General features: G+C 44.3%; 1 protein-coding gene across 14 annotated transcripts in view; it reads right to left on the reverse strand.

The window, feature by feature from the left end:
• wnk1b (WNK lysine deficient protein kinase 1b) overlaps window positions 1–23,315 on the reverse strand; it is a 74,344-nt gene that overhangs the window by 11,442 nt on the left and 39,587 nt on the right. For 9 of the 14 annotated variants that reach the window (XM_027020538.2, XM_027020537.2, XM_027020535.2 and 6 more), the window contains exons 4-17: window positions 20,295–20,515; window positions 18,502–18,659; window positions 12,626–12,714; window positions 10,970–11,189; window positions 10,589–10,880; window positions 10,319–10,494; window positions 5,192–6,499; window positions 3,427–3,516; window positions 3,159–3,194; window positions 2,595–2,735; window positions 1,198–1,494; window positions 725–798; window positions 473–629; window positions 257–373 (exon numbers count right to left, since the gene is read on the reverse strand). In XM_027020538.2, coding sequence (XP_026876339.2) covers window positions 257–373; window positions 473–629; window positions 725–798; window positions 1,198–1,494; window positions 2,595–2,735; window positions 3,159–3,194; window positions 3,427–3,516; window positions 5,192–6,499; window positions 10,319–10,494; window positions 10,589–10,880; window positions 10,970–11,189; window positions 12,626–12,714; window positions 18,502–18,659; window positions 20,295–20,515 — 3,376 coding nt within the window. The remainder of the gene's footprint in view (window positions 1–256; window positions 374–472; window positions 630–724; window positions 799–1,197; window positions 1,495–2,594; window positions 2,736–3,158; window positions 3,195–3,426; window positions 3,517–5,191; window positions 6,500–10,318; window positions 10,495–10,588; window positions 10,881–10,969; window positions 11,190–12,625; window positions 12,715–18,501; window positions 18,660–20,294; window positions 20,516–23,315) is intronic. The other 5 variants (XM_027020534.2, XM_027020533.2, XM_027020545.2 and 2 more) reach the window with 5 other exon arrangements.

The raw sequence follows: 23,315 nt of genomic DNA on the forward strand, positions 1-23,315 counted from the left end.
TTAAAAAAATAATAGGAACTTTCTCAGTTTTATTAGTGCGACAAAGTATTATTGTTAAAAATGTATCCCTAAAGTAGGTCTAACCTTCTGAATTATTTGTTCCCAGAAATTTTTTTTTTTTTTTTTTGAACAGTCATTAGAACTTGTCTATGCTATATGCCTTTGACAGCAAAACTCAGGGTCAGACATCTGACATCCTTTATTTGGTCAAGGACTGCGAGGAAAACTCCAGATGATTTATTCTATCAATAGTTACCATGATCTGAGCAATTTCCTCAGGATTATCTCCATCCAGATCAAATTTGAAAGTCACCATCTTCCTGTTGTGCGTTTCTAGCTGGCACTCAGCAACTCTGTCACCCATGCTGGAGATCTACCAAAGAAACACCACAAGTATAGTTTTGAAGCTCCTGCCATCCTGATTGAAAAGGATATGTGGCACACGCAAGACATGGTGGTGCGGTGGACATACGTTGAGCACGTTGAGCTTGGCTTTGCTGATCTTGTCATGGCGTGAGCGGCTACGCACAGATCTGCGCTGGTGCCGTTTTGCCGGGCGGCCTTCGTGCCTACTGCCTGCCACGCCCTCGTTTCCATCGCTCAAGCCAGACGCCACGTCCGATTGGCTGCTGAGGACGACACTTCCCATAAGTGACCCGTCTCCTCCCATCAGTGTGACTGTTGTCAGACGTGCGAGATAAATGGAACGGAGCAGCAATCTTACCTTTCTACAGTGCAGTGCACTGCTGGGGTCTGGAGCTGCGCCAGGTCTGTCGTGTGTGTCCCAGTCAGGGACGTCTGCAATAGCAAAAGATAAAACTCAATAACAGCAGAGGATTCAAGGTGAGACATGTATTTTCTGATTATGTGGCACAAATAGGAGAAAGAGAGAGAGAGACAGACAGAGACGGGTGCCAATCAACCAGGCTGACAAAGCAAAAGAAAAAGAAAAGAAATTACTCCAGGTAAACACTAAAGACTAATCACTTCTAACTTTTAATTTTGTCTACAGAAGAGGCCTGTTCAGCTCCCACAAGAAAGAACATGATGTGACAATTGTAGAGAGCCAGTTAACACAAAAGCAACATGAAATGAATAAATGAACAAATACACTGCAACTTTTTTGTACCCAACCCCCAATACATTCAACTCAGCCTGGGCTTGATGGGAGGTTGGAGATCTGTTCCCCATTGGTACCTGAGCCGGGGTGTCTGAAGTTTGAGCGGGCTGCTCAGGAGGGGTGGGGACAGTGGCCACACTGATTGTCGGCAAGGTGGTTGCTACCAGCAAAGGAGGAGGCATGGCTTGATTATGTGATGATGCGGGTGGCGGCATGACAGACGCAGCCATCACTGCTCCGGCTGCTGCTGGGGACGCCGGCACACCCGGGACCGGCTTCTGCCGCTGGGTCACTGCTATTGGCAGCGGGGGCAGTGGCATGGGGGCCATGGAGACCAGGCTGGGCGAGGAGGGTGGGGGAGCCACGCTGTAGGGCTGGGAGAGATATGAGAGGGGCAGCACGGTCAGGCTGATGGCTGGGTGGATGGTGGGAGGCTGGGGGAACGGGGTTGCAATAGAGCGGCTGGGTCAGCAAAGACAATGGAGACAACGACAAGGCCAAAATCTGGCAGGGGAAGAACAGTGTCCAAAACAAACCATCACACACAGGTTACCAAAAGTGCAGCAACAAACCAGGAAAAAAAAACAAAACATAACACATGGCAGTTACTGTGGATACCATGCCTTAAAAGACGACCATATTTACAAATGATGTTCACCGCAAACACACAGGACCAACTCAACCCAAATACAACCCAGATCCTGTATAGTAGCATGCCATTCAGTGCCAAAACAGGCCAGCATGTTCATACTTCAATCCTAGCAACCGAGCCATAGCAAAATAACACAGAACCCTCAATTAACACACAAACCAAACTAAAGGCATTATACATGAACACTGGGAAATCTACAAAGGCTGAGTGCACACTCTCTGGATTGTGGCATCAATGAGCTGCCCATGTGTTGGATGCATATAGACCAGCACATGGTGTTAAGGAGAATGATGATGAAAAGAAGAGCACCTCCTGCAGCGGGTGTGTGTAACTGCACCAGAGTGAGCAGGGTGGCCTGGTAGAGGAAGAATAGGTTCTCTGCACATGCCAGCAGACTCTGCTGGTCAGCACATTGCCGACAGTCACACAAAAAACGTGCATGCAGACTCATGGACATGCGCACACAGCATGCCGTGAGACAGGTCAGTGCAAACAGCGCAGGACGTGGGAGACAGAGAACATTATCCAGTTCCATTTTAAGAGGAGTAGGAATTTATAAGTGGAGGAAAGGAGAGTAATGAAAAGCTTCCAGATAACTCTCGCCTCAAAAAGTGAAGAGAGTATTTAAAAGTCTGAGTGAAGAGCATATGGACAAGACAGAGACCATTAAGTGGCACATATAGAGAATGACTCAGTCATTAGAACAGTATAGAGTTCAGGTACAGTTTCAGCATAGATACCATGGATTAATTATTCTTTAATTGTTATATTATGAGAGTCTGACAACAGTCTCCCAAACCTGTCATCATTCTAATCAGTTACCTGAGCAACTGCATGCCCTGGCTGAAGGTGGCTCTGAGTGATGCTCTGCAGACCAGCGCTAGCAGACGGAGGCAGATGCAGCTGGTGCAGGGAGACAGAGGGCTGAGTGGCAGAGCCCAGGGGAATCTGCTGTGGGACACCCTGTACAACACACACACGCACACACGTTTATGCTCCCTACTGGTGTTTTTTAAATGCTGTACAACTATGACAAAACCTTACCAAACTCAACCACATTTATACAACTCATCCACCTCCAGGATACAAGATTCCTCATTCTTTCATGAAACCCAACCCATCCCAACCACAGAACACCACCCCTGTCAAGATCCTTTGACCGCAGAAACGCTGAACACACCAGCAGCCTTAACTGACTTACCTTTGCAAGCCAAACAGACACCTTTCTTTCTTTTCTTTTGAGAAGACTACAATGTCTAAGCTACACAAAAGTGTCAAGGCTCATGGTGCATTAAGAGATGGACTGAAAACCAGGGAGGGCCATGATTGCATCAACAGAAAGAGGGAGAGAGGGAGTGTTTGGAAGGAATGGGGGAGTGTCTCTACCTGCGATGGGAGCATTGGGACGTAGTAACCTCCATACTATAAGAAACAAATACAACACAGTGTAAGAGAGGGAGTCTCCACTTTGGTCCACAGTTTTCATACGCAGGAGAGACCGAAGAGAGAACAAAATAATGAAGAAAAGAAAACCATGAACACGATTAAAGGGCAACCAGAGCAGACTTCCTTTGCTTCCGCCCTACAATGGCCCACTGATGACTGCAGAGGAGGAGAGGACGAGTCAGCGGCAGGTGTGGAGATGACATCATACCTGTGAGTTCATTGGGTCAGTCCAGGACGCAGACTGGGTGCTGCCGGGCACCAGTGGTACAGCAGCACTGGGGTGGGAAGCAGGCACCTGCTTCAGTATTGCAGAGATTGGGGGTGTGGTCGTAGCATAGAAACAGATGTAAACAAAAGGGGAAGGGGGGAAAAAATAACAAGTCAGCACTTATGCCAAACAAATGATCCAATTTCTGATATCAACTGTGCATACAAAAAGGGTGATCCATCTGAGGAAGTACAACGACACTCTTCAGATCAACCCATCACTCTTTGTGTATGCCTCCCACATTCTCTCAACCCTCTCTCTCTCTCTCTCTCTCTCTCTCTCTCACACACACACACCACGTGTTAGTTTGGTGGGGGGGTGAGTAGGCTTCATGCACGTGGAGCTCTACGTGATTGGTAACTTACGTGACTTATCACAGTACAGAGGGAAGCAGGTTGTGTCAAACAAACCCCCCCCCCCCCAAAAAAAACCCCTCAAAAAACAAAAAACAAACAAACAAACTACCTTATCTTGGAATACAACTGGATTTAGCATTGCCAAATTATACACTCGTTTTCTAACAAAGCCTCATGGAATAATCAACCCTTAGAAAGCTGTGAGCAAGTATACTTGTCTCCCTGCCTCCCCTGTTGGAGTGAGAAACACACAAGTATAGTTGCAGCAGGCAGATCACTTCACTTCAGGCCCTCGGCCTCATATTAAAGAGCCATTTGTTATAAATGGGAGACAGCAAGCAAAAAATGTACCCCAATGGAAAAGAGCAGAGAATGAGAAAACAAAAACAGCATGGTAAAAAGAGAGGGGGGGCGAGAGAGAGAGGGAGGACTGCTCTGAGCAGAGTAAGGGACTGAAGGATGCTACTTAATTCAGATTTCTAAGGGTTAATGGATCAACTCTCACCCTGAAGGGAAACTTAAACTAGGCAAAAATTATACCAGTACACTTCTTCAAAGTGCCGAGTCATGATAACAGTCCTAAATAAAGACACAACAGGAAAACAAAAAGACCATTTTAACCATTTCCAGCCATCTCCGGTATGCGACCAGCTCTATAAAATCAGCAGTTAACAAAGGAGGAAAGGGAGGAAAAAAAGTCTAGATAAAGCATCTGTATTACAAGCAAGTAAACTGAACACAAATTAGATGCGTAAACCTGTTCAAACCCCCTATTTGTGTTGTATGTTTGTGTGTTTGGATATACAAATCCTCCATTTCAGACCCTTGAGACCCTTTTCTAAAGAAATATCATATTTCTAAACCAAGTAAAAAGGAAACAGCTGACAAATTTTCATTTTGCCATAACATTTTGAATATTGCATTCATAAAGGGCCCACTGAACTTTGGATTTGTACATTAAGGTTACAGATATACAGTGTACATTTAGACCATATACCTATTCAAACACACATTCATCATATTTTTTTTTTTCATATGAACATACACACAAACCATTACTTACTTACTTACAAAGAACTTCAAAGAAATCAAATGAACAAACCTCTCACAATTAACTCAATAAATAAATAAATAAATGGATGGGAAAAAAATTAAACATGAATGCTTCAAAAGACAAGGGGAGTTCAGAGGCAGGTTTACATGTGCTCCAAGACCCTGCAAAATCTTTATCTATGAGTGGCTGGAGAGGGTTAAAACTACACCCACAGGACAAAATGAATTAGAATTTATAGAGTGGTAGTTTTTGCAGGGTGAGGGAGGGGGGGCTTAGAGCAGATTGCTGTAATCACCAAAGCAGAGCCCTGTAGGGTCAGGGCAGACTCTTGGTACGAGAGGTCAGCCTGGATGGGTATTTGCCTGGCCCAGGCACTGTGCAGCACGCTGATGTGGGAACCAAACGTAGTTGGCCCCTCCGAGGGTGGCACGAACAGAAACGTCTGCTGGCTGGGTGGGTGTCCATCACAGGTGGTGCTCCCTCCATCCACTGCATAATATGACGTCTGCGGGATGGACTGGGCAGCCGAGGCATCCAGAGACGGACGTCCGGGGTGAGGCGGAGGAGAGTGGAACTCTCCGGCGTCCGACGAGGTCATGGAGTCGCTGGAAGGTTCTGGACTGTGGTCTTTGGGCCTGTGGAGCAGGAGGCTTCCAGGGGGCAGGGGCAACTCCGGGCTCACGTAGCTGCTGTACTCTTCGGTAACGGGCTGCAGACGGCCGCATGGCCCCGGGCTCCCTCCCGCCTCCTCCAGGTTGAGGTCCATGGAGCCGCGTCGGACACGGTACAGCCGGGAGGCCAGCATGCCTGGGTCCACCTGGAGGCCATGACCGTGGAAGTCGAACGCGCCAGAGGGTTCGTGGGTGGCGTGGGCCAACACAGGCGGGGCCGAGTGGGGGAACGGGGAGTGCGGCTGGTAGCAGGACTCGGGCACTGCCGGAGAGACCTGCTGGGGCGCGGAGGCTGAGGTGGCCACGCTCGCTGTGGGGAGCTGGGGGGCAGGGCTGTGAGTCAGATGCACATGGTGCGGATGAGGGTGCGGGTGAGGGTGCAGGTAAGGCGGGCCGCCAGGTGAGGGCTCGAAGGCCAGGCTTGCAGCGGCGGCTACCGCCTGCATCTGATGGTGGAAACTGAGCTGATGAGCAGTCATGGGGTAGCCGCCATATGCCATGGCCTCAAAGTGGTCCAGCAGGGCAGCCTGGTTGAGACTCAGTCTGCGTACGGCCTCCTCCTGCTCTGCGCGAATGTCCTTGTAGGTGTACGCGGGTTCAGGCGGGGGCTGCAGGTGCAGGGGCTCAGCCGTTCTCTGCGTGGCCACGGCGGGAAGCAGGAACCTCGGCGAGTCCATGCCTGCACCCGGAGCCTCCAGGCCGGAGAACGGGGGAAGGCCGCTGCCATAGCTGCGGTAGGCTGGCTGAAAGTGACGCGTGTGGGCTTCCAAGATGGAGGTGCTCTTCCGGCGTTGCACGTTGAAGCCCTTGGGCGGGCAGGACGGTGGGGGGGAGAAGGACACTGGCCGCTCTGGGATGGTGGGGAAAAAGAGTGGGGGCTCGGGAAGGACGGAGCCCCCTCCACCACTGTACTGCTGATTCACCGAGTGTGGCTGCAGTGACAATAACACATGGCAATAACTTTGTCAGGGAGCAGAAAAGGGCAGCATCATACAGTAAGAGAAACAGAGTGAAAGAAAATGTGTCAGAGAGAGAGAGAGGGGGGAGAATATGAAAGAGAGAAAGAAGGGGAGGGGGAGAGCAGAGAGAAAGGAAGGAAGGGAGAGGGAGGGAGGAAAAGAAAGAGAAGGAGGGGATATGGAGAGAATTACAGCAGCACTATTAATCACAAAGCAAAGAAATTCCAACAAGATGAAATAAGCAGATTTTCTGAAGGTGGCAGGAAAAATGAACGTATGGATGTAAAGAGTGACGGAGTACTGGCTTGGAATTAAATACGGACATGGCAAAGGTTGCACAGCTGGAGCTGGACTGACTGCTGATGCACCCCTGATAAAAGAGCATTCCTTCCACCACACACTCCCAGAACACAGAGCCATTCGCCCGTCCGCAGGGTGCACAGCAGTCAGCCCTAGTTTGGAGAAGAAAGCGTAGCACCTTGCGTTGTGTATTTAACATGAGGACAGGGCTCCTGGTGGGCTGGCCAAGGGGAACATGCGGCACACGTGCACCTGAAAGAAGCTGAAAAAAAAAAGTCTCCTACTGCCTCCAAGAGCCTACTAGATACTCATTACTCTGTACTATTTTGATGCCCTGTCTATTGGCTGTACATTACCCAGGACCTCTCCACTTATGTTCAACAAAACTTGCCTTCATCACTCTTCTGACAAACGTGCAGCACTGTGAGATAATTCGGAGACTTCTGAGAGACTGCTGGCTAGCCAACACATTCCATTTCTAATAAGAGAGGTTTACCAGACACCGAGACCCAGATGCAGTGTTCTCACACTAACAACAGAAATAACTTTGCATGCGTGTGAACCAAAATTAGATTAGAGTAAAGTTCACACACAGACTAGTATACACCACTAAATTTCTTCTTTTTCTTTAATCGTTCTACAATTTGGGAGGGTCTGAGTGGGAACGGGATCAGAGTTCTTTCATGCTCTTTAGTGTTGGCGCCTCTATCCTGCGAGTTTCGGGTAGCAGTGGCCGTGTGTTCCGCCGAGGCCGCCACCCAGCAGGGAGCGCCTGCATCACCCAGAGACACTGACATACAGGGCTGGCAAAGAGCGCTGGGAGGCTGGCGCGGCGACGGGGCGGAGCCGAGTGCAGGGGCAACACGCACTCCAGTGCCCTGGAGAGACGGCCCGCGAATGTCTCCCTGTCTGGCTTTCCCGGGCGGGGCGAGGGTGGGGCCGATGGCACCGGAGGAGGGGTGGAGGGCGGCTTAGGAGGGCATGATGGAGAAGGGGTGGTGGTAAAGTAGGGCACGCAAACGGACATGCTACGACCGCGGCGGGCAGGGGGAGGAGGCTGCAGGCGAAGGAGAGGAGGGGAATATAAACGTAAACACAGCGGATCACGATTAATGCAACAAGAGAAAAAAAAAAAAAAAGAAAAAAAAAAGCAAAAGCAAAAGCAAAATACAACTGAAAATGTAACATCCGATACATAAATATCAACACTTCAAAAGGAAACAAACCTAATGTATGAATGCTAAAAGTAAGAGAGAGGAGGAACATGACTGTTACGTGATTTTTCACACGTATAAACGCTCTTTCACCTCCAGTCCCAAGACCCGACTGCTATACACAGTTTCACATGTTCCTGCTCCTGCACACCTGCTACAGTCATCAGCTCATTAACAAGCCCTTCATTAGTGGGATGAGGTGTGTCAGAGCAGGGAACACCTGAACCTGTCTAGAGCTGCAGGTCTCCAGGCTGGGGTTGAAATCCCAGCTCTAAAAAGACGAGGTACTTTGGATTAATTCATTTAGGAAAAGGAGGAAAAAAAAAAAAAAAGGCTTAAAATAAAAAATCTGTCAGTTAAGATTTAATTAATCCACCCTTTACAGCAAAGTTAAAAAGTAAATGCTTCCAATTCCTCATCCTGTTGTTTATTAAAAACAAATTCAGACATTTGTAGAAGGGACAAGTGATTCTTAAAAGCTTTCTGACAACCTGATTTGGTTTGACTGATTTCTAAAAACAGTTGTGGGCTGTAGAATGAAAATCCATTTAATTAGAATGGAACCTAAGGTTTATAAAACAAAGTGTACTGAGTTAATAATATTAATGTTTAATTCAAAACAAAGAATGGTAGTAAATATGTAGGTAAGTTTGTGTTTTTTGTTTTTTTTTTTAGCCCAGAACAAAATGAAAAGAACCAGCCAGAGAGGTGATTTACATAAACAAAGTGCATTTTTTTTACAACAAATAAAATATCAATTTAGGAAAAAGAAACCTCTGCATACACTTGATAAACAGATCAAAATCATAGGGCATGAGTACTGTGGAGAGTATCCCAGATGGACATGCTCATGGTAAGCCAAGATGAGACAGGCAGAGAAGTCAAGTTTTGCTTTCACCAGTAAAACCTTTATTTACTTTCACTCCTTAACCTTATGGTTTAAAAAGAGCAACAGAACAAAAGAGTCAATGAAGGACTAAAAGCACTTACCAATATTATTTACCAATATGCAAAATACCAAATCCAGGATATATCAAAGCATCTGCATTCCTTTCATATGGATATCTGATGTAATTTAAAAATAATTATGAATAACAAACCCAGCTGAGAATCTGAACGCTTCTGTATGGTCCTAAAGAGGCATGGAGAAAGCCCAGATGGTGATCAATTCAATGAAAACACGTGCCTTCACGTCTCTGAGTGAGTGAGACAGAGTGAGAAATTGCTGGACGTTTGAGCAAGCGTAACTCATTCTGGCTTCGACAGCTGGGCCACCCCCCAGGCAGGAGACCCAAGCCGGGCATGGAACTGATCAGAGCACAGCACTGCTGTATGCCTTGCAAAACAACTAATTTCAGAACAATAAAACACTGGGTGTCCATGCAACATACAAAGGATCTCAAACAACATTGTGGTTGGGCGGGGGGGGGGGGGGGGGGGGGCTAGTGGTGGTGGTGGTGGGAGTGTATAATTGGAGAGATACATGGTAGTATGTATGGTAGAGACAGAGAGAAAGGATCGAGGAGAAGGTGAAACAGAATGACAGAGGGGGAGGAGAGGTGTTTAAAGGACTTTAAAGTAATTTGTGGCTTGTCATTTGCCTTGCTCTGTTTTTCATGCAGCATTCCTTCACAGCTTCAACCAAACCATGTTTCACACCAGAAAAACACAACAGGTTATAACATGCAAACCCAAACACAAAAATTCCACAACTCAGTGAGTCAGCACTGTTTTAAGGTAAATATCAGGAATAACTTGCTCCATTTGTCACTTGTTTGCAACAGACTCTAATCGTTAGACTAATCTTCCGTGTCTACTAGGGAACATTTTCTGACCTGTAATGGTTTAGTATCTAGGGCTAAATTTGGATTAGGGCTAAATTTGGATTAGCTATGTCCAATGACCCATTCAATACACAATTTATTTTAAACACAAACCATAGCAGTATTCATTGTATGCTCCAGAAGCTGAAACCAAATTTTAGGGGCTAACACATGACTGTAATTACTTTGTTGATATAAAGCTTCCACTCAAAACATAAGCTTCCAAATAAGTCATTGGGTCTGTTGATAGAAATATGGCACATGAAAAATGCAGCCAATATCAAACAGGAGGTGAGGGATAAAACGCTCTGATGCTACAGCTGTCGGCCTGTGCTAAACACCACTACCAAATGTCAGCTTTGAAGCCTAGCAGTTACTGCAGAAGAGCACCTCCTGCAGGCTGACTGTGATCCTAGACTTGGCAGACATGGTGGTGCTGTGCCTGTGGGACTTACCATGGTCTGCTGGGAAAAGGCAGGGTGTTGCTGGGCAGGGGTGATAGAGGGGTAGGGGGTCTGGCCCGGTTGTGGCTGCTGGGACGCTGGCGGAGAGTTGAAGGACATGGTGTGCTGGCCCAAGGGCGTCTCTGGGAACACGGATGAGCCCTGCCCGCCGTCCACCACACCTTCAGCTGTGGAGGGGGAAACAGCACAGCACTGCCATCACACTTGACCCACACCCGGCGAGAGCCCCGAGGAAGGCTGTCGGCGGCTGTGTATACATACTGGCAATGGAGACACCTTGCTGGTACTGCAGCTGCTGGTGCTGTTCCGGTTCCGGATCCTCCTGCTCGGGAGGCTGCGTCGGAGCGACTCCTGGGGTTCCTGGAGGTCCGAGCTGCGTGGCCTTCTGGGTGTCGCTGGGCTGCTGCTGCTGTTCGACCTCCTGTTTGCGTTTCTCCTGCTCCTCTCGCACCAGCTGTCGCTGCTCTCTCTTCCTGCAGATCAGGGACACGCGGTCCTTAATGGCCTTAGCCATCGTCTTGTGGTCGGCCTCGCACACGTACCCAGACTCCACCTGCGGTTCCACGAGAATGAACACATCAGCATCTTGCACGTTCACCATGTGCTGAGCTCAGACTCAAAGAGGAGCCTAGAGGAACCCACCATTTCTTGGGCCACATCTTCGGGGACATCTTTGTTGAGGTCAAAGGTGAACTCGATGGCTTCGTTGTCTTTGTATTTGCCTTTCAGCTTCTTGGCATCTTCGATACGCAGCCAGAGCTTGATGGCGATCATCTCCCCGTCATCTTCCTCAGCCAGTTCCACTCGCACCCCCGTTTCCTCCTGGAAGAAGGCATGGTTCAGAAGAACTTTGATGGCGTATCTGTGATGAATAAAAAGACAACAGGAAGAGACAGATGAAGGACCTAGAACAAACAAGGCAAACCATGGCATTAATGTTCAGCCAAACAGTTTGAACAAAGCTATAGATTCAAAGCTTGAAACAAGTTAGATTGTAGAAGACAGTTATACAAATTATACTCAGAAAAAAATTAAAATTCAGCACATACATGTCAGAGTGCAGAAACACTGTCGCATAAAACCAGACAAGTGGCAGCCTGTTGCCTCTGATTGGCCCCATGATCACATTTACATTTTGTCAGCTCACAGCTGTGTGTCACTGAGCTGCAAGAACAGCTAACACTGCACGTGATCCTACGACCATGAGCACCCTAAATTCAATCAGAACAGCATCCGAGCACCATCTACCACAACGCATAATCCAGTCAAAGCACTATACAATATGAGCTGCTGGCAATCAGCACCAAATTCAATACACCTGTGCCTAATGAGCATGAAAGAGTTTAATGGGTAGCTTTACAAGGGGATAAATGTGGACAAAGGATTCCATGTAAGAAGAGAAAAGCCTTTGGTAGCATGTATAAGAGGGTGGATTCCTTCCAGTGGTGGTTTATTCTAGCTCCCTATTTATGAAATATTGTGATCTTAATTCTGTAGCCTCTATAAATTAGCATTATCCGCTGTCTCATTTGTCTCAAGTTTCATGATAATATTCTATTCATGTTCTCTGAGCAACTGAAGATAAAACATTAACTTTACAAAGCAGGAACTAAATTAAAATGCAAATGTGTCCATGTACAAGCCAAGCTGTACTATGCCTTATAAAGTAGAAAAAGCATCTAAACTTCAAAGAGCATGAATGAGCTATTTTGGTGTCAGTAAAATCTTATCTTACACTTCGCACACACACACACACACACACACACACACAGGTACAATACTGTAACATTATTTCTTCATAGATTCAAGCAAGACAATGAGCAGACCTTATTATCCTGGAAAATGCTGAAAGCACAGTGAAATTAAGTAGATTGAAATATCACTTAGTTGGTTAGTAATTTGTAGAGTTGTTGTTATATATAGTGACATGCATTTGGAGTCATTCAAAGACATAAAAATACAGGACTTACTAAAATAAAGATAGACACTTAAGTGTTTTAAACAAAAAGCCTAAAACAATAATATTCACAGAAGGAGTGTGTAGCAGGAAGCAGACACCTGGAGAGGGGAGCTGAGAAAGCAGAGGGAGATGAGGTGAACCTGGTGGTACCTGCACTACCTGTACTAAGGTAGCATGCTAGGGTTCACTGGGTGGAAGGGACTGTCACAGCATGTAACCCTACCACAGCATCTAAGAGACAGCTCTTAGTGCACCAGGGGGCCATTATGAGTGGGGCTGAATTATTACTATTTAAATAAAAAGGTGTATGCGTTGGGGGGGGGGGGGGGATTTCTTACCTTTCATCTTTGTTCTGTCGAATACAACCCTCGATAATCTCTTTCACCTCCGGGATGGCTACCTTATCAAAGCTACCAGGTTTCACTCCCTGCAGAGAAAAAAAATTATGATAACACTGCTATACCAAAGCATTAACTAAAGCCAAAAAAGAAAACTGTATTAAATTTCCAACAACAGCAGACTGAAGTGTTCAAGCAGCAAGTTCAAGGCCATGAGGCATTCATTTCACTCAGACTTTATTGCATCTATTTGAACAGAGCAGTCTAACCTTTCCTGGTGGGCCCCTGTGACAAGCAGCACAGTTTATGGAGACAAAGAGTATTATGTTATATATATATAGACAGGTGTGGCCATTGAATCTATCCATTACATATCTCTCTCTCTATATCTGCTAATTTAGCATCATATTACAGGCACCAGGCATCTAGGAATATTAGCTCTGTCTGAATCAAGTGAGAAGGCCACCTGGCTGAATGAGAACACGTGTGCCAATACGTGTGCACTACGGCAGCAATGAGATGCCTTAAACATGCATAAACAAAAGTTAAAAAAGCAATTGAAAGACACAATCATCACTTATTAAAGACTTAGAAGTTAATGGTAATTCTCAAATCACAATTCACTAGCAACACTGCTATAATCTGAACGGAGACATGCGTATGGCTGTCAGAGTGTCAACCATTACTACCACTTAGCCAGAAAACTAACAGCACTACCATAGAACCCACTCAGTAGAAGTCATTTAATGGCTTATGTATTTGAAGTAGTTTAGTTTCGTACCTCCTGCTCCTGAAACTCAAGCCACACAGGCACTAAAATAGCAGAGTCTATGAAAACACTGCCATTTTAGCTTTTTCAATAGATAACATATAGGCCCTGTGTTAAGTGCTCATTAGCCAACAACAGTGTTTATTCATGTCAAATGGTGTGTTCTAACCAATGCCCAGATACAGGTGTGAAATTCAATCAGTATGAGAATATGCTGACTCTGTACAGGCAATGATTGTGAATGGGTGATCTCAGAAAAATAACTTGTTCAATCTAAAAAAAGATGGGTGTACGTTTTCTTCTGTATAACTGCTTTTAAATGTATGATCTCATCTTGGGATATCAAAAATATATACATATACGTCCATTGAAGTATAAGGAGCGATCACTCTTGTAGGAAAGTTAGTGAAACATTGTCGGGGTAATGAACTGCAAATAACCTCATCCACAGTAAAGAAATCACCAAGTAGACCCACCAAGCAGTGACAAAGGTAAGCTCACAGAAGCTGGTTCCTAAAATAGCACAGAACTTAAAACTCCCCCCAAAAAAGGTTTCTCAATAACAACAACAAAAAAAAAAAAAAAAAAAAAAAAAAACCCGCCCTGCTTTTCTCCCTTAATCTCAGCAAATCCAACTAATAAAGCGGCTTCTTTGCCCTAGTGGTACGCAAGGTGGCAGAGGCAAGCAAGATGACGGCAAACACTTTCACATCAAAACAACTAGGTAAATTCAGGACATCAAAACAGCCATATGGGGGGGGGGGGGGGAGGAAGACTCAAGGGACTTACCAGAGATAAGCAGGTACACAGAATGCTCCGGGCTACATGCTGCCTTTGCCTGTGGCCTGATGCACTATTTATCAGTATTAAAACCCACAGCCCACCCCTTCCAACCCGGCAGTATTCACTCCTTATATAACGCCTGTCCCCTCCAAGAGCTTCCAATTCTAAACCAAGTTAAAGCAAGGCAGAGGGTCTAATGGAATTAAGTCAGTACGGCAAAGTACCGCAAGGCGATTAAAAGGGCTCATTACAACTGCTTCCAGAGAATGGGTCTCCTTTAAGCCGGATGCCTGCTGCCTCACTCTCTTTCAGTGGCCAACAATAAGGAGGACAATTACAGGTAATCATTTTGTACTTCCTCTGAAAGCCAAGGGAAGAGGGAGCCTGAAGGAGCTTCAGCATGACTGGAAGGTAGTGTGTGATAAAAGCACAAAAGTAATTATGAGTTTCAGAGCGCTCCCATATCCACGAGCGATGCACAAAGACTAACGTTGCCCATCTAAGCGTTTCATTTTCTGGTCGGGTTTGTTCTGTAGCATGTGGTTTAATTGCATATAAGGTCCTGTTGAATTAAGCTGTCTCTATGAGAACAGTGAGGCCCTAAAATAAGATGAACATTATCTTCTAATGACTAAGCCCAAGTCCGCGCCTTAAACCTACACACTGCTCACACTGAATGATTGAATAAATAAGTAAATGTGATGACTGAATATTGCAGTCTTCAACAATATCAGAAATATAATGTAAAGGTCAAATGCTGTGATAATAATCAACCAATGATGCATAATGCAGCCTTGCAAAGGCTCACAGCAAAAAGGTAATTAAAACCATGCTTACACTAAAAAGGTAAAGTCAAACAATCAAGTGTAGGAAGAATTCAGGACCTCTGACCACAAAACCTAGAGGTCCATCAGGTATAATGAATTTGGCCAACACTTTAAATTACACTTCCACTGCTGGTCACTGTAACTCACTAATTACAGTGTAATAGTGGAAAGCAGTGTTTCAGTGCAGGTGAACAGTCTAGAATTCAACAGCTGTAGTCTTGATTTACTTGGTCACATTTACTCCAGTCACAATTTTGCATAACACTGATCTGTTAATCTTGCATGAATACTTATATTACTCACCAGAAGCAAAATTATACCACAAAAGCAGATGGTGTATAACGCCAACACTCAAACTGAAGGCTAAGGTGTGACGCAAACTGCAGCACTGTCTTGGTGCTGTGCAATGTTCTGTTTTCTTCCGGTTTTTATTACATTTCTGCTGTTTATTTACAACTTAGTCCAGTTTCTTAAAATGTAAAACATTTACTTTGTACATAAACTCTGCACTGCTGAACGAACACAAATGTTTATATAACTGGCTGGACACAATTCAACACAACAAATATTAACTGAGGGATTTTGCCATGACTAATCATTAGATTTAAATATATATTTTTAAATTGTTATGTTACATCTTACTTCACCCAGTCATTAAGAAAAAACAGCATCTTGATAATCAGGAATATCTAGCTTACCATGACAGTGAAGGACAAAAGTAACTCAGCTACCACATATATGAACCAGGGTAGACTAATGTTTTAAAATATTTATTGTTAAAGTCTATGAAGGCACAGTCTAGAATGACTGCACACTGCAGACAGAATGTAAATACTCAATTCAACAAATTTAGTTACGTAATAGACTTGGATAGTCTAAGATCTGTCTAAGGGAGATAACGGGGGACCAGTGGAGTTCTGAATGCCCTCTGCATTAAACTCAAAATGCTTTTATTGTTGGCCAGTTTGCTTGATCAGCCAAAATGAAAAGCCTAGACATCACGTGCACGGTAACGTTCGTCCAAGACTACGAGCACCAGGGGGGTGGAACGCACCACACAGACAGGCCGAGAGCAAGACTGGATCCTCTCTGTTCACATGCGGGAATGTCCTGTCTGCCCCTTGGCATGGGGTGCCGACGAGAGAGCACCCAGCCCCTGAATTCAGGTGAGGCTTACAGGAAACGACAATGATACACATCACTGTGGTTTAGGAGAGAAAAACAAAAGGTTATGAGAAGCATCTGGTGATAAAAATCAGTGCGGGTACAGAAGGCTGTTTATAGAGGTTGTTTATGCTTCCACAAATTTAAAGTGAAAACTAAATAACTGCCAGATTTTAAATCACTCCAAATAAGCATTTTTTTAAAGCAGTTTATGGTGCCGCAGTCAGTAAAAAATACACCACACAGAGTGAGTACTACCACCATCTGGTCAATCAACAGCCATTAATAAATGCCTAGTATCATTTTAAGCCACTCAATATTTCATTCTGATATAAAGATGTAATTACAATTACAATTTCACATATGGAATCAAGCCAAGTGCAATCAGAGTGGTTCTAAACTCAGGTTAACCATTTAGCAACAAACTTTAAAGCAACAATTAATTTACAATACATATATGACACATTATAATGCATATTATAATCCCCATACTTTTCACCTGCTTTCAATGGCCCGACTGATTAAGATTAGGAATCCAGGCAATATCAAAATAAAATGAACAAGAGAAGTATACAAAGTGACCATCCACTGCACAGCATTTTCCCTACATCACCAGGAAGCAGAGACAGGCGAGGAGAAGGAGTGTTTCTCTGTCTCACTGCTGAGGACGGGCCTGACGCCCTGCTGTAGAGTGCCAACATATTCACTTATGCTGCACTTTGCAATTGTTAGTTATAGCTTTAGCTAAGAACAAATGCTAAACCTGAAGGGCCTTGGATATCTTGTTTATGCAGTGGGAAGTAGACACTCTGTGAAAGACCACTGTGATTGCAAAAAAGACCACTGTGATTGCAAATCGTGAAAATATTTTTCCCCTTATACTGGACAAAGAGGAACAAGCTAAATGAATTATACTTACAGTAATCCTCATTACCATTAACATCCCACATTAGAAGCCAGCAAAGATGACCCAAAGCATCACCAACAAAGCCACTAATTCTAGCTAAATGAAAGAGAAAATCATTTCTTGGAGATAATCCACCCTATGACTGCTTATCTAATTGTGTGATTAATGGGAAAATGATAAACTTCATAGGTGACAAGGTATTTACTGCAGATGTCACTGCTAAAACCATGTTGTGTGCACTGTGCTTGCATAAATACCTAGCTAGCTAGCTACGGAGATCCTTCGCACATGCACGTTTAAGCAGTGAGACTCGGTCACACTTGGCAAAAATGCCTCTTCTAATCCAGGCATCCGCGCGCTCTAGTACAAATAAACACAAATCGACATAATACACCTCGATAGGCATCACATGAGCACTTGACCAATTCAGCCTGAATTCCTGCAGATTCATAACTGCTTTATTTCCATCCAAAATTCCACAAACGCAAAACAAGCACTTGGTATGAGGAAATGAAGTCATCCATTAAAGTCTGATACGGACACATTACACACACACACACACACACACACACACACACACACACACACACACACACACACACACACACACACACACACACACTCTGGGTCAGCATCCTTAAATGGGTAGGTATGAACACTGCCCACCTGTAAATGGCTTCTAAAGAAAGCTGCACTGCGATGGCTTTACGAGTGTTTTTTTCTGACAAACATGGATGTTCTGTTGACACATACTGAATAAAATCAGATATGATGGAAGAGTGTGCCAAACTCTAAGAAAGAAGCTATTGTTAAAGCAAGCATTTCCATGAAAAACTTGATAAGACTATGGCCTCAAACCACATGCTGATGCTGTATAACAGCTGCACCCTTGTAAATCTAATTTGTTCAACTGCTACATTACTGTGACATTATCATCATTACTATTACATTATTATTATCATCATCATCATCATCATCATGTGTGGCACTGGCAGGAAACATTGGAGTTTTAGTTAAAACCCACTTGAAATCAGATGGATAATGCCAGTGGACAGGACCACAACTAATATTAAATAATGGAAACCTTGAGTTTTTGCTGCGCGTGTACCATGAGCATAACGCTCAATCAAGCGGCTCCAGCTCAAGGTAGTATTTTGGTGCCCAGGAAAGAGAGGCCTCTTTAAGGAGAAGTCTATAGTTCACAGCTGATGAATATGTAGGTGTAATGGCAGAAAAGAGCACTTTTAAGAGTAGGAGGGAGAGGTGAAGATGCAAGATAGAGCAGGGCCGAAGCGAGCGGAGAGAGTCCGAGTGCCCAGGGAGCGTAGGGGAGAGCCAAAGGCAGCAAGGGATGAGGAGAGGAGGAGGAGGAGGAAAGCAGGAGGAAAGAGAGGTAGGCGAGGCCAGAGTGAGGCAAGATACTCACGCTGGTGACCCGTCGGTAGATCTGTGCGGGGTTCTGACACTCGGAGTACGGGTACTCTGAGGTAGCCATCTCCAACATGCACATCCCAAAGGCATACACATCCACCGACTCGTCATACTTCTCCTCATACATCTCAGGCGCCATGAACTCAGGGGTACCTTAAACCAAAAGAACCGTTCAGAACTCTGAGGTTCAGACTCGAACTCACCCAGCAGATCCTGTGAGGAAATGGGTGAGAGAGGGGAGCCAGTCCGTCACTCCGTACAGCCCTGAGAGTAAAAAGAAAGAGAAGGGGGGGGGGGAATAGAAGGTGGAGAGAGAGAGAGAGAGAGAGAGAGAGAGAGAGAGAGAGAGAGAGAGAGAGAGAGAGAGAGAGAGATGGGGTTGGGGAGGGGGAGACAGAGGAAGGGAAAGAAAGAAAGAAAGAAAGATAAAGAGGAAAAAGAAAAACAAAAAAGAGGAGGAAGGAAGAAGACTGCCCTCAGTTATTCAGTAGAGAAAGGATTCTGTGTTTTTCTCTGCAAGGCCTTCTGCTTTTGACAGGAGGAACTGGTGCACAGAGCAGGCGGGGCTGAATTTACCATCATGCTTTTGGTCACCGTTAAGATATGGATCTCTACTCCCAGGCAGAGAGGCGAGAAAGACCGCAACATTAACGACACAAGCCATGGTTACCAAGAGGCACAGTTTGGCTTCAGTGTCAATTGAGATGGGCTTTTCACATTTGCATAATCATCTTTTCAACACCATAAAAAGAGCATTAGAAAAAGGCAGTAACCACTCACCTTTTAGACAGCCTGTTGTGAGTAAATGTTATACAGATGATGGACAGATAAGCGCATCTCAAAGCTAAAACAGTAAAGACTTTTTTTTTCTGTGCACCAGGTTCAGAGTGATGAAAAGAAAGGCCTTGCACAGAAAAAGGCAAAAACGCTTATTCCATGAATTAAATTTCTGAGCTCCATTTCGTTTTCTTTTCAAATTGTGGGCCATTGCATGTTAACTTACCAGTGCCTCTTTTCAGAATACTTACTGTCTGAACAGCAGTACATTAAATATTCCATACAGCACAGTGAGGGGCACGTGAGCTTATAGCCCTACAATTTAGGGGAAAAACATACTGAAGAAAGGGGGAGAAAATTAAAAAAATAATAATAATAAAGGGGGTAAGGCAATTTAGGGGAAACAAAAGGGCAGGTAACCATAAAGAAAGAAATCACTGCATCTCAAACTCCTGAGAGGGAAGGAAAACAAATGTGATGAAGTAAGCCTTTGGAGGAAAAATGTAACACATTAATGGCAAAATGACCATCTTTTAAGTCCAGAGTTCTCCAAGCCAAAGAGTAAGTGACCATGAATCCTGAGAACAAAATTCCCCGTGGCTAGAACACAAACAGTGATTTCAAAGTGTAACCAAACCTGGGATAAAACAGGCCACTGTTTATGGAAATTTGAAGTGGTTTCATCTAATTTGTTTATAAAACAATTAACCTTTTGCTGTGTTCATTATTGGTTTCAGATGGGAAATGGGACCAAAAGATGGTTTCGCTCATTTAAAAAGAACTGACAGAAGGCATCTGCAATTTTGCTCTGCCAGATTTTCCACTCTGAACCTTGGCTACCAGGAAAACTGTGGTCTTCACCCAACAGCTTTGCCTTTAAACTCAGCAAGTTGCAAAAAAATTCTCTATGGAGTTCATTCACTACCCTTTCCCATTCAAGCAATAAGATGAACTGACTCGAAGTGAGGAGTTAAAAAAACTGCAGTGCAAAAGGTAAAAGCAAAGGCATACCTATAACACTCTTAGCGAAAGAGGACCGCTTTAAAGTAGCTAGGCCCAGGTCGCCGATCTTAACAGAGCCGGTGGGGCCGGTGATAAAGATATTGTCGCATTTGAGGTCCCGGTGGATAATGGGAGGTGTCCTGGTGTGGAGGAAGTGAAGTCCCTTCAGGATTTGACGGCACCAACTCCTCAGAACCTTGATCTTCATCACCTTAAAGCGCTTGAGGTACCTGTGCACAGGATAAGGTGGCAGGGTTGCAGACCTTCGAGGAGTTAGGTTAAGCCAGGTTATAGACATATATATGCCTGTCATCCTGAGTGTGCTTTCAGTAGCTGCCCATGAAGAATCAACCAAGGCTGATGTACAAAAAGAAACAGCAGCTGTTAAAATGGCGAAGAAAGCACACAGACTTGAAGAAGCTGAACACAGCCATAACCTCACCTATAGCTCCAAACCCTATCAGACCCATGAACAATACAGACGGAAACTAACAAAATACGCCCCCATAATAAAAGTGAAATGGGCAGAATACTGCATCCAGGATTTGTAAGCACTTAAAAGTATTTTCCATTTTCCAGAATACAGCTTATTTTTGTTTTATTAAATTTAAAAGGTTTTACAGTGTTCATTTTAGAAAATGTGAAAATAAGATCAAAATTCACCTCAGTATGTGTAATCATTTAAATGACTCACGGGCCTTAAAATTACAGCTCCTCAGTGAAAAACACAAGGGATAAGACACGAGAGGCACAGAAAGAGCAGCTTAGTTATTTAAAATGAAAGGGTGGAGTTAGGGTGTAGAGTGTAGCTTTAATTACAATTTAATTATGATTTGGTAGTGCTAAACTTGGCATCATCATTTCAGCATTAGCTGAGCTCACCAGTCTGAAGAGATCAGACACATATTTAGACTGAAAGGTTGGAAAGTGTCATTTCAGCCTTCATCAGGAAGAGATTTGAATGATTACTGAGCTGAATCACGGGACTGAACTAAATATCACATTACTTCTGTACTGTGGTATTACTGGATTCAAATTGTTTGGAGTTGTGTCATGACCAAGAATTTGGCCCTCATTGCAACAATCTACACAGTAAGTACAGAAGCAGAGAAAACCGGGACCCATCTCTGCCATGCAAGACAGACAACACACCTACACACACACACCTACGCACTTCCAACGAAGTCTTATTATTCCCAGGTTGGTGACAGAGTATGTGTTCTGTGAATAAAGTTTGTATTTGTGGCATGAAAGAAAGACCAGACAGACAAAGCAGATAGATTAACAGGAATAAGTCTTAATACACAAGGCCACTAGACAAACCCAGTTTCACCAGACAGAACAGAGCTTCATCTACTGTGCTGTGCTTTCCCTGAAAGTGTCAAAAGTACAGTGTCTGAAACACTTGGAAATCTCTCAGATTTGAAGAGTCCTTTAGTCTCGTACTGCTGAGAAATGGGCCTTCTGCCTTGCGGGTTAATCTGCTGCGTAGCGGGCCAAAATATTAGTCCATTTGGTTCTATGCAGTTGTTGGCATCAGCTGCAGCCATCCATAAATATTGAATGTGAAGTCTTGTTTTTGCACAATTAAGGAATGGGGAGATGCACCTGCCCACTGTCTTGCAAACAGCAGCTCCTGTCTACAAGTCCTGAGCTTACTTTCCATGCAAGGCAAAGTAGAACAAACCAGATTAATAATATTAATTATTCCTTTCATCTTCAGCACCATTACTGTTGTCACAAACTTCCCATATTACAAGGCAGCAGGTTACAATGTTGACCCATTTCAAAAACCACCATCTCAAAAACAAAAACACTAGGTAACGAAAATAATAATTCATGGATGTAATCGACCACTAGAAAATTTGACCCAGTTACATGATTAATGAGATAATCACATAGGCAAGAAGCTATTTGCCCTTGTCACTGCCAAACACTTTGTCTGCACCACCAACATGGAAAGATACCTAGCTAGGTCCTGAAAGACAACTTGTGCATTCACCTTTCAGCAAAAGATGAGTCAGTGAGTGAGTCAGTGAGTGAGTGAGTCATTCAGTTAGTCATTATGTTTCTTCTAGGCCAGCCTGCTGGGTGGTCTGGCAACAATCAAAGGATCTGCAACAATCATAGGATTTTTGTTGTATATTTGTTTTCTTTGTCCTCAATTTTTCTGTCTTTTTACTGATGATTGCCTTTCTTTCTGTTATAATTAGTAATAGCAACAGTTATTGTCATCAGTAGCAGCAGATTTTTTTAAAATTTGGAGCCAATGGGTTTTGCAGAAAAAAACAAAACACAAATAAACAAGTTCAATAAACAAAGCCAATGGACTGAAATTGTTGGCAGCAACTTCAATAGTGACCAACTCCTCTCAGTGGTCTAACCTGTTTCTCCTGAGGGGAGGTCAATGACACAGTGCAAGTTTAAACAAACACTGAACCTGTTTACAGGAAGGCTTTCTATCATACCAAGCATAAATGTGTCATATGTACATTCAGAAGCAGCACAAATACAAACTTACAGATACTTTGGTTGGCTTCAAGGTAGCTTGCAAAGCACTTATGTAAACTCTGCTAACACTATGAGCCCGAACTACATCATCGACCAGTACTACTGCCTTGTTAACTGGCTGATTAGGTCAGCACAGACTTGCAAAGGTCTTTTCATGCATGTTTTTGTCCAATCTATAATGTTATTCTAGTCTTGAACACCCTCAGGGAGATTTTGGCCCGATGTCCTCTAATTATAAGTCACATAACTAAAAATTATTTCCAAGCCATGGAATCAAAGCTCATTAGTAAACCTGGTCTCAAGTACATGCACACTTGTGGTAAGTACATGTTGGATGCAGAAAAATGACCAAGTCTTTCCTTTAAGGGGAGGTCTGCATGTAGCAGTGCACTATAGGCCAAGGTTGCTTTTAGGCATGTGACTGACTTTTGGACCACAGCCAAAGTTGAGCTCAGGGGCAAGGGGGGTGGGGGGATGAAGCTCACAGCAAAGTCGTCTCATATTAACCTAGCCTGAGGG

This window comes from Electrophorus electricus, chromosome 7, assembly GCF_013358815.1.
Source record: "Electrophorus electricus isolate fEleEle1 chromosome 7, fEleEle1.pri, whole genome shotgun sequence".
NCBI lineage: Eukaryota > Metazoa > Chordata > Actinopteri > Gymnotiformes > Gymnotidae > Electrophorus > Electrophorus electricus.